This window comes from Aythya ferina (assembly GCF_964211825.1).
Source record: "Aythya ferina genome assembly, chromosome: 1".
Lineage (NCBI taxonomy): Eukaryota > Metazoa > Chordata > Aves > Anseriformes > Anatidae > Aythya > Aythya ferina.
The window spans coordinates 55,750,131-55,765,170 of NC_140296.1; the positions used below are offsets into that span (position 1 = coordinate 55,750,131).

Genomic DNA, 15,040 nt, shown 5'->3' on the forward strand with positions numbered 1-15,040 from the left:
GTAATAGTAACAGAGATACGAGCCTTACTAGAGAAAGATGACACTAAATAGAAAAAGTTGTCTGGCCTTCTATGTAATATGCCGATTATTCCCACAAGAAGCAGATTGGTATTACATGTACTTTAGTGTAGTTCATTGAACAGCAGCTCCTGATCCTCTTACCTGTAATTGCTGTTTGTTAATGAGTGACTTTGTATAAGAACAGGCTAAGTTCAATATAAAAGTTTGAGTGTATCCAAATATCCATTATGGTCTTGACATAGAACAGACCATTTTACCACTCATTCAGTAAACACTAAGATTTCTAGAAACATTTAGAAAGTTAGAAAAGCTACTTTCTCATCCTAACAGAATATTGTTGATCAGTAAGGAATCTCTGTACACATATAGCTGAAGCCAAAGCATCTTGCAGTGACACATTTTTAGCTGTCACATGACACAACGATGAAATACAACAAATAGCACTATATAACAGTATTTAAAATAAAATTTTAAAAACAATTTTAAAATATTTGTTCTGAAATACAATTATAGGAAATGTTAACATCAAGTCAAGAACAAACCTTAAAAGCCATTGTGAATAATGATAGAGTATCCAGAATTGTAAGGCAAACTTCGGTGGCAATATTTGCTTCAAGTAAAGACTGGTGAAGAACATCTGCATCTGAATGGCCATAGCCTACAGAAATTTCAAATGAAGTGTAAGTGCTTAGTATACTTATTTATATGTTTCATATTTCCAAAAGACTTGCTGAACTAGAAGATTAACAAGTAAAAATCCTGACGAGTTAATACTCAATACAGAAAAATATTTCATATGCATTTAAGTATTTGTCAAATATGCATATAATTATTCTAGCATAATTTGCAGAAGATTATAAAAATACATGAAGTATGAATATCAGCAACAGAAGCATTAAATAGCAATGAAAACATTAAAGTGTCTGATATTTCATATATGTATGCATATACAGGTGTATATTTATATAAATATATATACTTTATGTATATATATATACACATACATATATTCCTAAAATAAATACTATGGTAGCATGGGGTTACAGATGAAAATATGTATTGGCAATTTAGTGATGTTATAATGATCTCAAAGTCAATCATTATAAAAATACAAAACACCAAGAGTTGAAGGAATACAGTCATGCACTTATACGCAGTTTAAGACTGAATGACTGAAGTCATTCTGCTCTGTAGCAATACCATGCAATAACTCCATATTTAAACAAAAAATGCTTTTATGTTTTTAATTCTGTATTGCACACAAATAATTTAAAAAATATATCATGCTTCAGCACTGCTTAAAATATGTTGTTTATGTTCCCTAATATTGATCTTTCAGAAATAGATTGCAAATGAGTTCTGCTTGCTTTACACAAATTTGGCCTGGACCACATTGATGTATTAGATTTACAGCCAACTTAGCATCACTAAATCAATGAGAAGCATGATGTGAACTTGTTGAGACTAAGAAAGGAAGAGAAGAAATGACATTCTTTTATGCTGACACCCGTCCATTTCTTTCTGTACCCTCTTGCTTCCCTAGCTGAAGTATGCATGCATACCTGTATACAGATTTTTTTTTCTCTTCTCTTATTCAGACTAAGCAGACCTAATCACACTAAGCAGACTTACTGCAATATGTAGGTTAAAAGGAAAAGTCATGTTTTGAAACCTGCATCCGTTTTTAAGAATGAAATTATGAAGCAAAAACTCAAAACGAGAATACAAAATGAAATGAAGGGTAATAAAAAAAAAAAAAAAAGATCTGTAGAATCTCCACTAGCATTTTTTTCCTGCTTTATAGCTTTCATAAACATTGAAAGAAAGCCAGAATAACCACTAGTTTCTGTGGGTTTATACACGCTCTCTGTTCAGAAGTATACATTTCTGTCCTATCTACATTCTCTTTGCCTCCACCTCTTTCTTTTCCCATGTATTTACTTTATGGCTTCAACCCAATTACCTCTGTAATGACAGAAAGGAACAACCAGTATTTGGAAGCAAGTTTTAGCACAACAGCCATTTGCCAACATTTTCCTGTTAGTAAGTACATTCTTATCCTTCAAGAAATTCAAAGCAAGATGCCTTTTCATAGCAGTCACCTTTGTGTGACCAGAAATCTTGTTGCTTCCATAATGTTGAAGACATGAAGAGATAATCACTATTTTGAAAACTGCACTGAAGACAGGAGAAATATTCTTTAAAGAGATAATTTGTTTGCTCTTTGAGATTCAAAGTTATTTTAAATCCTACGTTCCAATTTGGTTCCAATTTTCAGGAAGGGTAAGAAAGACGACTCTGGTAATTACAGGCCTGTCAATCTCACTTCAGTGCCTGGTAAAACTACAGAGAAAATTAGCCTGGGAATTATTGAAAAACACTTGAAAGATAACACAGTCATTGGTCATAGCCAACATGGGTTCACAAAAGAAAAGTCCTGTTTAAGGAAATTTATGACAAGGTTACCCATCTAGCTGGCCATGGTAAACCAATATATGTGATTTTTCTTATTTTACTCTAGGAAAGCTTTCAACATTGTCTTTCATGATGTCGTTCTGGACAAAGTGTCCCACGTGCAGCTAGACAAATGCACCATACAATGTGTGAACAATTGGCTGACAAGTTGGGCTCAAAGGTTTACAGTAAAAGGGGTTACACCAGGCTGGCAGCCAGTCACTAGTAGGGGTTCCACTAGGCTCCATTTTACAGCCAGTTTTCTTCAAAGTTATTATAAAATACCTGGATGCAGGACTCAAACACATACTAAATTTGCAGATGATACTAAATTACAAGGAGCTATTGACTCCCTCAAGGGCAGAGAGGCCTTGCAGAGAGATCTTAACCGTTTAGAGTGCTGGACAATTGCCAGCTGCATGAGGTTCATCAAGAGCAAGTGCTGGATTCTGCACCTGGGACAAGGCAACCCTGGCTAAACATGCAGACTGGGAAAGAGAGGCTGGAAAGCAGCCCCATGGAAAGGGATCTGGGGGTTCTGGTTCATTTTGTTGTTGACGTGAGCCAGTGTGCCCTGGCAGCCAAAAGGACTAAAAGTACATATCCTGAGGTGCATCAGGCACTTAGCTAGTTGAAGCTAGTTGGGCTTGCTCTGAGCTTGTATGACTCCACCTTGGGTATCGTGTGCAGTTTTGGGTGCCACAATATAAGACATAAATCTATCCAAAGGAGGGCTACAAAGATGAAGTGTCTAAAGGGGAAGCTGTATAAGGAGCAGCTGAAGTCACTTGGTTTGTTCGGCCTGGAGAAGAGGAGACAGGGGAGGCCTCATGGCAGCCTGCAGCTCCCTCAGGAGGGGAGTGGAGGGGCAGGCGCTGAGCTCTGCTCTCTGGGGACAGCGACAGGACCCGAGGGAACGGCATGGAGCTGGGACAGGGGAGGGTCAGGCTGGGGGTTAGGGAAAGGGTCTGCACCCAGAGGGTGGTCAGGCACTGGGACAGGTTGCCCAGGGCAGTGGTCACAGCACCGAGCCTGCTGGAGTTCAAGCAGCACAATGCTCTCAAGGCATATGGTTTGATTTCTGGAGGGTCCTGTGCAGATCCAGGAGTGGGACTCAATGATCCTTGTGGGTTCCTTCCAGCTCAGGATATTCTACAGTTCTAAGTAAAAACTGTAACCAATGGACAGATTTCAAACTTTTTTTTTTTTTTCTCATAAATAATTTAGAATAAAGAAATCAGTCTGTTTGATTACACTGCATTATTACTAGAGGGAAATTTGGGGCAGTATGCAAACAAAGTAACACTCAGGTGGGCTTAGCTAAAAGACTGACTTACTACATATGATATGGACATCTGCACGGACATGCATATGAACATGTATTTAAAACCAACTACAAACACTAAAAATTGAGTAATCTTTAATGACTATGAACTTGATGATGATCATGTGCTGCTATTATAGAATCAGGGTTTATCTCTGTGTACATTTGTGTGTCACTTCTGCCATACTGAGCTTCCCTCTCTCCTCCAGCCCCAATGATACACATATAGATACAACTTTTTTGTTTATACTGGAATACTTCTGAAATTTCAATGAAAAACTTAATTTCTTTCACATCTAGGCACAAAACTATACTGAAATTCCTCAGAGGTCTGAAATATTTATACCATGATATCAGTTCTTTTCCATTGTTAATCAATTAGAAAAGAACAGGTAAACTAGGTTTAGAAGTTACATTTATAGACAACTTTACTTGTTTCTAAAATCATGATCCTTTACCAAGATAGGAACTATTTTCACCAGATACATTCTGTCACATAGTACCCATACAGAATATATAAAAGATCTAGTAAAGTTCTTAAGACTACCCTAGATACAGCATAAAGTCAAAGTGCCAAGTACACAAAACTAGAAGTCAGACAACAAGACCAAAGTTATAAAAATCAATTTCACATTTGACATGGCTTCTATAGCAGCATGTTTTCACCTTACAAAACCATGGCCAATACAAATTGTAATATCCTAATGTTTATTAAATTTCCAACATTAAAAACACTATTATCACATTACTCAAAGTCAGGTGAATGAAACTTCTATGATAATTCTTTCAAATTACACAAAGAAGAACAAAGCTCATTTTTATATAAGCATGCATTAATTAAAATCTTTCAGCTCACTGTCCTTAAAAATCAGAATGTCTGCCCAGAAGCAGACATTTCCCAGAGAGTTATTTATTTATTTTTAAATCAGTCTCTCTACAGAGTACTTCACCATGCTGAATATATAGTTGCACAGTGTAAAAGCTTTCTTTTGTGTATCAAAAAACATGTAAAAATTTACTGCAGCGGTATCTGCTGATACATCACCAGCAGACTGCTTCCATGAAAAAAAATTGCACAACTATATAGTTTTCTGCAACGTTTAATTCAAAGAATTGCATTTTTTTTTATATTTAAAAAAAATACGAGAATGTATTTATAAACAGAAGGTTGTTTTTGTTGTTTTTTACTTTTAGTTTTCCACTAGACTGCATGGTAAGTCTTATGCAATTAGGTTAACTGTTGCTTTATATTACAGATAATGAGCTAAAAGGTTTTAAGTATCCGTAGAGGGCAGTTAGATATGCTTTAGGAAATAAATGAGTTTAGTAACGTACAGTTAAGTCAAAAACTGCTTTACTGCACACAATTCTTTTCAGTCCCAGTGTTGCATTTTACTGGGTTAGTCAACCAGTTTCATTGCTTTTGAAGCTGAAGATTGCAAAATGGTGCTTCAGAATACTTTACGTACTTGCAATTTAAGAGCAGCATATTTAAAAAGATAGGACATAAGCAGATTTCAATACAGCAGTCTTATAGAAGCTGACTTCAACCTGATTAAGTCTTACCATTGTCTACAGAAATTCCAAGAACACTTGATATCTTTCTCACACTGAAAACAGAAAAATCACTTCATTATTGGACGCTTTTTTACTTCCAGACAAACTAAATCACGGGCTTCACATTCTCCGTAGAAACTCTAAGAAGCTTATTTCTCTTTAGGAGATGTCAAAACATGGAGATATGGTCAAAGTGCAAATTTTTACTTTTAGATTAAACATCTGTAAGATCAAGATGGAAAAAAATAAAGCCTAATGAAGCAAATAGAAGAAAAAATAAAGCTTAATGAAGTAAATTCTGTAACTATGTGCAGCACAAAGTAGATGTGCCTGTAATTGAAAAAAAAAAAAAGTACAATTTTGAAATATACTGTAGTTAACCGTGCTCCATGTTATGGCATCAGCCAGCAGTGATTGTTTTATCATAAAGGAGGGAACAGACCATCGACTGATTCCAGTTATTCGTTTGACCTAGAACAATAAAAGTTATTGAAAAGCACTGGTGTGGCTCTGGGACCTGTCTCTGGTGTTGTGGTACTGGTTGAGGATGATGAATGTTACCATGTCATGAGACTTACTGTGGTTAAAAGTGAGAGAGTTATCCAGGCTGCTCAGCTGCTGCAATCTGGCATGCATCATTCCTGTTCTGTTACGGGAAACAGGCAATGTCTGAGATTTTCGATCATGAACTATGGATCCCAACCCCTCCTGGTTCCTGCAAGATGGGTGAAATGGGATAGAAGCAAAAGTTAGACATGTCAACCTGCAGCAAGATAGGAAGTGTTAGTTAAGCAGCTACAGCACAAGAAGTTTTCTAGGAGGAATCACAATGCGACCTATTTAATGTTTTACTTATAAAACAAAAATAGGTAGCTTAAAAAAAGCATCATAGCAAACTTTTTCCTAAAATCCTTAAAGCACGACAGCAAAAGCGCACAAGCAGTCACTCTGGAAATGTTAAATTTACTTCAGAGCTCTTGTGAACAAATATTTGAGAATATGAAGATTCTGAAAATATTCAGAACCCCAAAACAAATCCTCTATTTTGATTGTAAAAAATTTAGGAAAGGGTTAGAAGGACACACAGTGGTAAAATTAGGAGGCATACATGCAACAGGGAAGCAGAAATTAGCTGAGGTATTATCATGGACATCTTACCCAAGCAGGAAGGGAGAAGAGCCATATACTTTGTTAAACTTGCAGCAATCAAGTGAAGAAAACAGAAAAGTAATCTGTGTTAGCAATCAGTACAGGCTAACTTCCTATTGTGTACCACCACCAGAGCTGATGAAAAATGAAAACCAGTGCTTGAATAATTGACTCCCTGTTCCCATTCATTCGGTGTCATTTGGCGTCTTTTAAGAGTACGTGCATTGATTGTGATATACTTTAGCGTAACAACAATGTGAAAGACTAGAAAGCTACAGTAACTGTAGAAATTCAATACCCCTGCAGAACACAAGACAATTCTACAGCTTAAATCTTTTTAGCAAAACATGCAGTACACAGACTAAGCAATCAGTAAACAAAAAGGAAGCGCAGTAGTCTTCTCTAAACACCAGTCAAAAGAATTAGTTTAAAGCATTTTTCACAAGAGGGCTAAACTTTACAGACTCCTGTAAATCCACAGAGTTTGAATTACATTAAAGCACAAAGGTTACAATCAAAACATTAAGAAAGCCACTGATTTATATATTTTTTGATTATTTTTTAAGGTGTGTGAACACAGATCTTTTTCTGAAAAAAATCCAGGAAGGTAATCATGTTTGTTGTTTGTAGAAGCAGATGCACATACTATTATATCTAAATTAAAACCTAAAAAGCTAACATCTTAGAATACATTACCATCCAATGTCAGCAACAACTTTCTCACCAAGTTCAAAAAGGGCCAGTATTTCAATGCCATAAATTTAATTATAAGCGCCATCATGTCAATCACAGTGTGAAGTCTAAATGGATTGCTATATTTTACTCTATTAATAAAGTATTTTGCATTAAAAACACATTAATGCAAAGATATTCAAATAATTTAGTACATGTTTCTGAGATTTTCTCCTAAATAGACATCCATGGGAGCACACAGGTATCTAGCAGTACTTTGGACATTGAACTGAAAAACAGCAGAACTGGAATGTCCACCACTCACCTTTCAGTGAAATCACTATGTATTAAATTTCTAAAACATTTCAACTGACATGGTTTTATGGCCAAGTGAATAAACAAAACATTAAAATCAATAATAAAACTTCTTCTCCAAAGACATTATTTCAATGAACAAAAGCAGCTGTAAAAAGATAGTATGAAGGGCAAGTAAACTTTAAAGTAGTTTACTATTAACTCAACACACAATGTTCTGAAACAGATACCAGACTTTCAGAGAGGATACAGAATTATTAATACTAACCAGTTACTTCAAAATTATGTATCATTTTACAATAACTTTTTTACTCCCACACACTAGTGTACACATTATTATTCCTAATGTACACACTAGCGTACACACTATTATTCTTAGTGGACAAGCCAGCTAAATTAAAATTCCACACAGTACCTGGCTATGTATCTTTTTCCCATGTACTGGAACTGATGTAAGCACACTCTGCAGAGAACACAAAATGTCAGAGAAACACTTAAAACAATATGTTATAAATTTATATGTACATTGGAATTATTTAACTATTATTTTCATTTAACTTCAAACTCTTATGTCATAAAAATTAGTTTCTCCCACTCCTGAAATTCCTTTCCAAACCTCAAGCCAAGACAAATGTTCAAAGCAGACATAGCTGCTTTGAAATCAATTATGGATGGTTGTTGTTGTGGTCAAATTGGGATTAACATCAAAGACACGTAAGGCTGCCTCAAGCACACCTATCTCAAGTTATCTGCATCAAAACACCTAGTGGGAGTCTAACAGTGCCAAGCTAGAAGGGCAAACTGTGAAAAAACAGAGCACATAAGAAAAACAAACATTGAGTTGAGTGCTTCATAGAATAACAGAATGGCTGAGGTTGGAAGGCACCTCTGGAGGCCATCTGATTAAACCCCTTGCTCAAACTGGGCCACCCAGAGCAGGTTGCCCAGGACCATGTCCAGGCAGCTTTTGAAGACCTCCAAAGGAGAAGGCTCCACAGCCACTCTGGGCAATTTGTACCAGCGCCCACAGATTCACCCATAGGGTAAGGAAGTGCTTCCTGATGTTTACACAGAACATCTTGTGCTCCAGTTTTGTATGGATTCATCTTGTATAGACTCTTAATATTTATAGGGAAGTAATGTTTAGTGTCAATTATTACAAACAAGATCCCATTATGTGAAATGACGTTCACAGTTGCAGGTAATTTACAAATGAACAGAAATGTAACATGTAAAGAATAGAGAAAAAAACAATAACCAGGTATTACATATATATGGATATATGCACATTTTGAAAAATGTGAATAAGGGTTCAAAACAAAATGTATGCCGTCCAGCCTAAGTTTCCTTGGTAACAGGTTATTTCATTGTTATTTTATTTTTATTTTATTTATTCCCCATTTTTTAAGGCCTCTAGATTCCAGGACATTGGCAACAGGGTTTCTGACAAAACTATTTTCTAAATGGAATCTTCTTTTACAAAAATAAGAAGATAAAGACATACCCTAAAAGATATTTTTTGACATTAAAAAAAATCTACACCTAAACGTGTATTTTTAAGAACCAAAATACTACTAGTTCAGATCCAGTGAGAAGGTTGAGAGTATAACCTAATTTGTCAGGCCTATCTTTCTCTACAACTATCTGAAAGGAGGTTGCAGCAAGGAAGGTGTAGGGCTCTTCTCAGGTGCCAAATGATAGGACGAGAGGAAAGTGCCTCAAGTTGTGCTGGGGAGGATTATATTAGGTATCAGGAAGAATTTCTTCATGTAGAGTGTGGTCAGCATTGTAACAGGCTGCTCAGGGAGGTGCTGGAGTCCCCATCCCCAGAGACATTTAAGAGATGTGTGGATGTGGCACTTTGGACCTTATGATCCTGAAGGCCTTCTCCAACCTAAATGATTCTAACATGGGAATTTTATTTTGTATTATTTAAACTGATATTGTGATGTAAACCTCCTTTGCTAATTGGTAATTTGAGAGTATTGATTTGATTACAAACCAATCCTATCCAGCCCTTCAATAAGAGACCACTAACGGCAAAATACTGTTCACCGATTTGGCACAGTTTCCACCTCTTGCTTCAATCTACTACGTATGCTCATTTACTTGCTCTGTTCTGTTTCTGGTACAATCAATATAATGCCAGATGTACTCAATGGATGAATTAAAATACTGTCTGATATATATTTCTAAAATAAACTGAGTATCACATTCCATAACACAATTAACTACTGACACTACAATGACTGGGCCTAGACTATGGAAACTCACTTCAGTGAAACCAAGCTTGCAGAAAGACTTCTGTGTTGTCCCACTTCAAGCAGACAGCACCTTCCTTGCTTTCTGTTTATATATCAGCTAATTCTCATGAACAAATAATACTAAATATGGATAGGGCTGCAGTGTAGCAGTTGATAACAAATAATGAATTCATCATACATCTTTTTGTTCACAGTATACTGGAAGACTCAAGAGGAAGGCTAGGAGGACAGTTCACATTCACTTTGTTTCTGAAATGAAACAATTCAGTCAGGTCAGCAAGAGAGCCTCTGATCATTTTATATGAGCACAACGATATTGTGAATACTACGCCCTATTTAGGAACTTCCTGAGATCACTTCTGTATAGCCTAACTCCAGAACTATTATGGAATCAGACAGACGTGCAATTATGCACACCAAATCAAGGATTTATAAACCAGGACTGAAAAGGCATTCCTTTTCAAATAAAGAAAGTATAACACGCATACATTTATATTCACACTCAAGACTTTAACGCATTGTGAAATGTATGATTTTATGATAAAATCAACAACAATCTTACTCTGTAATAGTGAAAAAGTCCATTAGTTCAGATTTTGTAGCCTTGTTCCAATATGTAAACAATGCATCTAGGAAAATGAAAAATATAAGCAAGACAAAGTCAGTAAGCACAAAAAAGTATTAAATAGAAGCTCTAAGCTTTCAAATAATGAGGATTTACAGAATCCAAAAATGGCTTGTGGGGTTACAAATGATGATTACTATTTGAAGTTTTCCTTGAAGCTTATTATAGAATTGCATGTAAATTCTGTGAATTTCTGCAATATGCTTTTAATGAATCCATAATATTCCCATATATTTTCATATTTTAGAGAGTGATAATTGTGTAGTCAATGGTGACTACAGAGTTCCAAAAAAAATACAACTTAAGAAAATGTTGGGCTATTATTCCTATAATCTGCTTCTTTATAGATTGGCCTCAACTTTTTTTTTTTTTTTAATTAAAAGTTATGATTTCTTCCTTTGTAATTTACATTTTTTTTCAGCTTTGTTTGGGTTACTATGGTAGCCATAGATTAGTCAGCAAATCAAAGTTGCACACACGGATTTTTAAAAAATGGCTATGCATTTTTTAAGAAGTTTGTAGTTGCATAGCCAAGTGCCAAAATTTTGGCAAAGTGCCAAGTGCCATTCTTGCCAAAAATGTTCAAAATTAGCTAATGAGTTCAAAGTTATTACAAAGATGCGTGACAAAGATTATTTGACACTTGCTCTTTTCCAGAAGAATCACAACCACAAAACAAATAAAAAAGACTTTGAGCTTCCCAGAAATTATGAATCATTTTAATATATTATTTCAAAGTATAAATTAGTGAAAAAGGGTATTTTTTATTATTATTTTTAGTTGAAAAACATAAAATATCTATGTAATTACATGAAAATCTAACAGTGTGACTGGATATTAAGTACTTATTAACCTTTCAATTCTCATTCTTGATTTAATGGCGTAATAAATGAGAGTTCAAATAGCAGTATATAAGCTTGATTTTTAGAAATTAACATAAAACAGGCACACAATTACTACTGACATTTTATTCTTTTTTTTTTTAAACAAAATGGACAACAATTCTCCCCCTCATATATATATATATATAAATATAAAAAATATTATATATATATATATTTTTATATATATATATATATTATATATATATATATAAATAAAGGATAGGCATGATTTTAATGTTAAAGATTTGCCATTCATGCAGTATTTCTATGGCTACTCCTCCTCCTCCAGGATAGCACAATTCTTTCAGAAATTTCAGTGTTTACTACCCCAAACATCCCTGGAGAATGCAAGCACTAATGCTTCCACTCCAGAAATTGAAACATACACTGTGATCAGATTATTTGGTTCTCTTGTCATACAGGAAGTTCTGCAGAAGGGAGAACTCATCTAGCCCTAAACTCTTTGACCAACGAAGTGTTTTTGGCTTCCATTTGCCAAATCAGATTCTACTATCAAACACAAGCATACACTTGCTTACCCAGTCTTGTAGCCTCATGGTTTTCAGGAATAATGAATATTTAATGGCTACAAGCCTTCAGTGAGCTTCAAGGTTGATCAATCACACAAACAAGGCACAACATGATGCCTCTGCCTAAAAAATTCCGCTGATTTTTAAAGGGTATTTAAGTCACATGCGTAAATCTAAGGCATCATCTCAGACTTATGAAAAATAGGTGGCATTACCTACCTTCTGACATGCTTCTTAAGATATGAAGAAAACACATGAGCAGACTCTTGATTTCTGCTTGGTCAAGTTTGTCGTATCGAACAACAGAACTTCCTAACGTGCTGCTCTGTTGGTTCTGAAGAGAAAACAGACGTATTCTGTCTGAAAAGTTCTTAAACTGATAATGAACTAAAATGTTTTGAATTGCTTTATTAATTCCTGCAACAGAAAAAGGATCTCAGAATGAAGACAAAAATGTTTTATGTAGAGACAGGTCACTAAAACACACATTGCACACACAAAGTATACAAAATTAAACCTCTTTACCTTTGGTTTTATTTCCTTCTCTGTATATTTTTTTTCCCCCAGAAAGACGAGTAAGAGGAAAAGTTACCTGACTGACTTTAAGTCAAGTTAATTATAGATAGATACCACATTGTAGAAATCAGGCATGCCCTTTTTTTTTTTTTTGGTTTACTTTAAAAATACATGCTACTGTACATACATGTATATGCCTCTTTGCTTTTGAAGAGATTATGTTGAACTGTAGGCAGAGCCTCCACTAAATTACTTCTATTTAAAGATGGAAGAATCCCAGGGGATTTTTGTATGGGAATTACATGTATTCTGAAAGACCAGCTACTGATAAGTAACTCGCCCTTGCCTCAAGAAAACTTCCAGCTTCAAAACCTAGTTAATCAGCAATATTCAACATTGAAAAAAATCTGTCCAAAAAGAAAAGGAAAATCATGACTTTCAAAATAGGTATCACAGAAAGAGCTACTAAAAAGAAAAAATAAAACTGTGAGAATATAGAAACAGAGCTTTAGGCAGTATCTTGTTTGTAAAAGAATCATTTCCACACAATCAAGCATTATAAAATCCTAAGTCTGAAGCTTTTACAGATGTGCTATATAAACGTTTGCTTAAAGGTTATATTATGCCCTTTTTAGTGCCTAACCCTCACTTACAATATGAGGCCACTTATCCAAATGGAAGATGAACCAGGCGTTTAGCCAGTTTTCCAGAAAGTTAACATTCTAGTATAATTGATCTGTGCAACAGTTTCTACAAAGAAGTTTAATCATCTTGGCCTCATTATCTTTTAAGGACACATATACCAGTTTAGGAGAAAATCATTTATATCAAAATTAGTAAAACAAAAATGAAAATAAAAACAGTCTTAAGGGATAAAAGCACTTGGTTTCACAAACAAAGCAAGAACTGTTGATACTCCAAGGGTAGAACAACCCTTCTCACAGTACACGCATCAAATGACTACTAAACCCTTCAGCATATTCCAAAAAAGGACAGAATCACTGTCCTAGAACAGATCTGTGCAGTCTGTTATAATCTAGTCATTGAATGGATATGCAGTGGCATGTGAAACTATATTTAATATTGTAATTTAGGAGGAAATGGACACCTACACGAACCTGACTACTGCAAATTCTAAAGACCTCATAAACTGTTAATCTTTGAAGTATCTCTGGTAAATGAGGAAGTGCTACTATACAGTTCTATGGATATTGAAATAGAGCAGGCAAGCAAAAGGTAGAAGAGTGGAAACTGAATTTGAATTTCCTAGATTTTTTGATATTGTTCAGAGATAAAACTCCCCCTGAAACAGTTGAAAATGTAAACGGATAAAACTAGGACTACAGCTACTCATTTATTTTTTTTTAAATAATCTCACTAGCATATGAAATATGTACATGTTAAAATAAAAATAGCTATACTTTAGCAAATCATGTTTCCACAAGCATTGCTCTGCAGGCTGTTCTGAAACAAAATTAGAACAAAACCATGGCTCTTCAGTAATGATATCAAACAATCAGAAAAAAATGAAGATACGTGTACTGAACAACTAGTCTACTAGAAAGAGTTTGAGTTTGAAAAGCAATAAATAAGAAGCCAGCATTAAGTATTATTTAGGGAAAATATTAACAGCATGCAAAACATAAATCTTGTACTACCTAAATTTTCAGACCAGAGTATAATTTTCAAAGGATGGTGACTCCTTTGAAAGCTCTTTTGCTTAGTAAAAACACTACACATTAGCAATTAACAATAAGAAAACTAAGTAATAGATGACAGAATTGCCATTTAGCAACAGCATATGTCCAAGATATTTATTTACTTGGTCACTGTCAAAAAACTTTTTAGTCCTATTTGTATTAAGTATCATAAAACTCAAACTCTGCTGATATTTAAGCTGATTGAATATTTCTGGTATAATCAAATCATGTACATGAACTATCACAGGTTTGCCATTTAATGGTATTTTATATGGTGGCTTTGCACATATTTGCCTTCAGATTCAACTGTTGCAAAGAAGTGGCAAAACTGTTGATCACACACTTCACTCAGAAGCTTAAATATACCAAGCACAAAAAAAAAAAAAAATACTTCTTGTAACTGAAGAGGGAAAGCAGCATGCATAATTTTCTCTGGTAAAACTGGAATTGTCAGAAGTGAAAAATCCATAGTAACACGGTATTTCTTTGCAGGGTGAGAATTTTCTTCTTCTTCTCCATTAGGACGCATAGCATGAGCAGAGTGCCTTCTGAGAAGCTTCTCTCTCTGCCACACGAAGGCATGTCAGGGTCAAGGGGAAAAAGTTAACATGTTGTGTCATGCACAACAAGATCTAAGAAAATGAAAGTGATCAGCATCAATACAAGCTCTAGAAAGACATGACTGAATAATTCATAGCTACTGCAGCCAAAATTCCTATTTTGTAACAAGTTGAATGTGCAATGATTTAGAAGAGTTAAACATAAGAGAAGTTACCTAAAGAATGCATGGCAATTGATTTTAAAAGATTCAGTTTAAAATGCTATGTGTACTGTGTGTAGAATAGAGTGAAGATCTCCACAAAAATCAAAGAAGTTCTCCAAACCAGAATTCAGTTCTCTCAAGCAAAATTTAATACACTTCACCTACTGCATTTACCTAGCAAAATGAAACTACAACCACTTGCTAAATTGAAAAATCTGATTGCATTTTCTGCAAAACAGCTTAATAAATGCAATGCTAGAAGAGCT

At 34.9% G+C, this 15,040-nt stretch overlaps 1 protein-coding gene across 11 annotated transcripts in view; it reads right to left on the reverse strand.

The window, feature by feature from the left end:
- DOCK9 (dedicator of cytokinesis 9) overlaps window positions 1-15,040 on the reverse strand; it is a 125,972-nt gene that overhangs the window by 21,331 nt on the left and 89,601 nt on the right. For 4 of the 11 annotated variants that reach the window (XM_084524204.1, XM_084524201.1, XM_084524200.1 and 1 more), the window contains exons 35-39: window positions 12,015-12,129; window positions 10,319-10,385; window positions 7,908-7,955; window positions 5,935-6,071; window positions 564-679 (exon numbers count right to left, since the gene is read on the reverse strand). In XM_084524204.1, the coding sequence (XP_084380330.1) occupies window positions 564-679; window positions 5,935-6,071; window positions 7,908-7,955; window positions 10,319-10,385; window positions 12,015-12,129 (483 nt within the window). Of the gene's footprint in view, window positions 1-563; window positions 680-5,365; window positions 5,410-5,934; window positions 6,072-7,907; window positions 7,956-10,318; window positions 10,386-12,014; window positions 12,130-14,402; window positions 14,577-15,040 lie in introns of those variants that run through there. The other 7 variants (XM_084524207.1, XM_084524205.1, XM_084524206.1 and 4 more) reach the window with 5 other exon arrangements.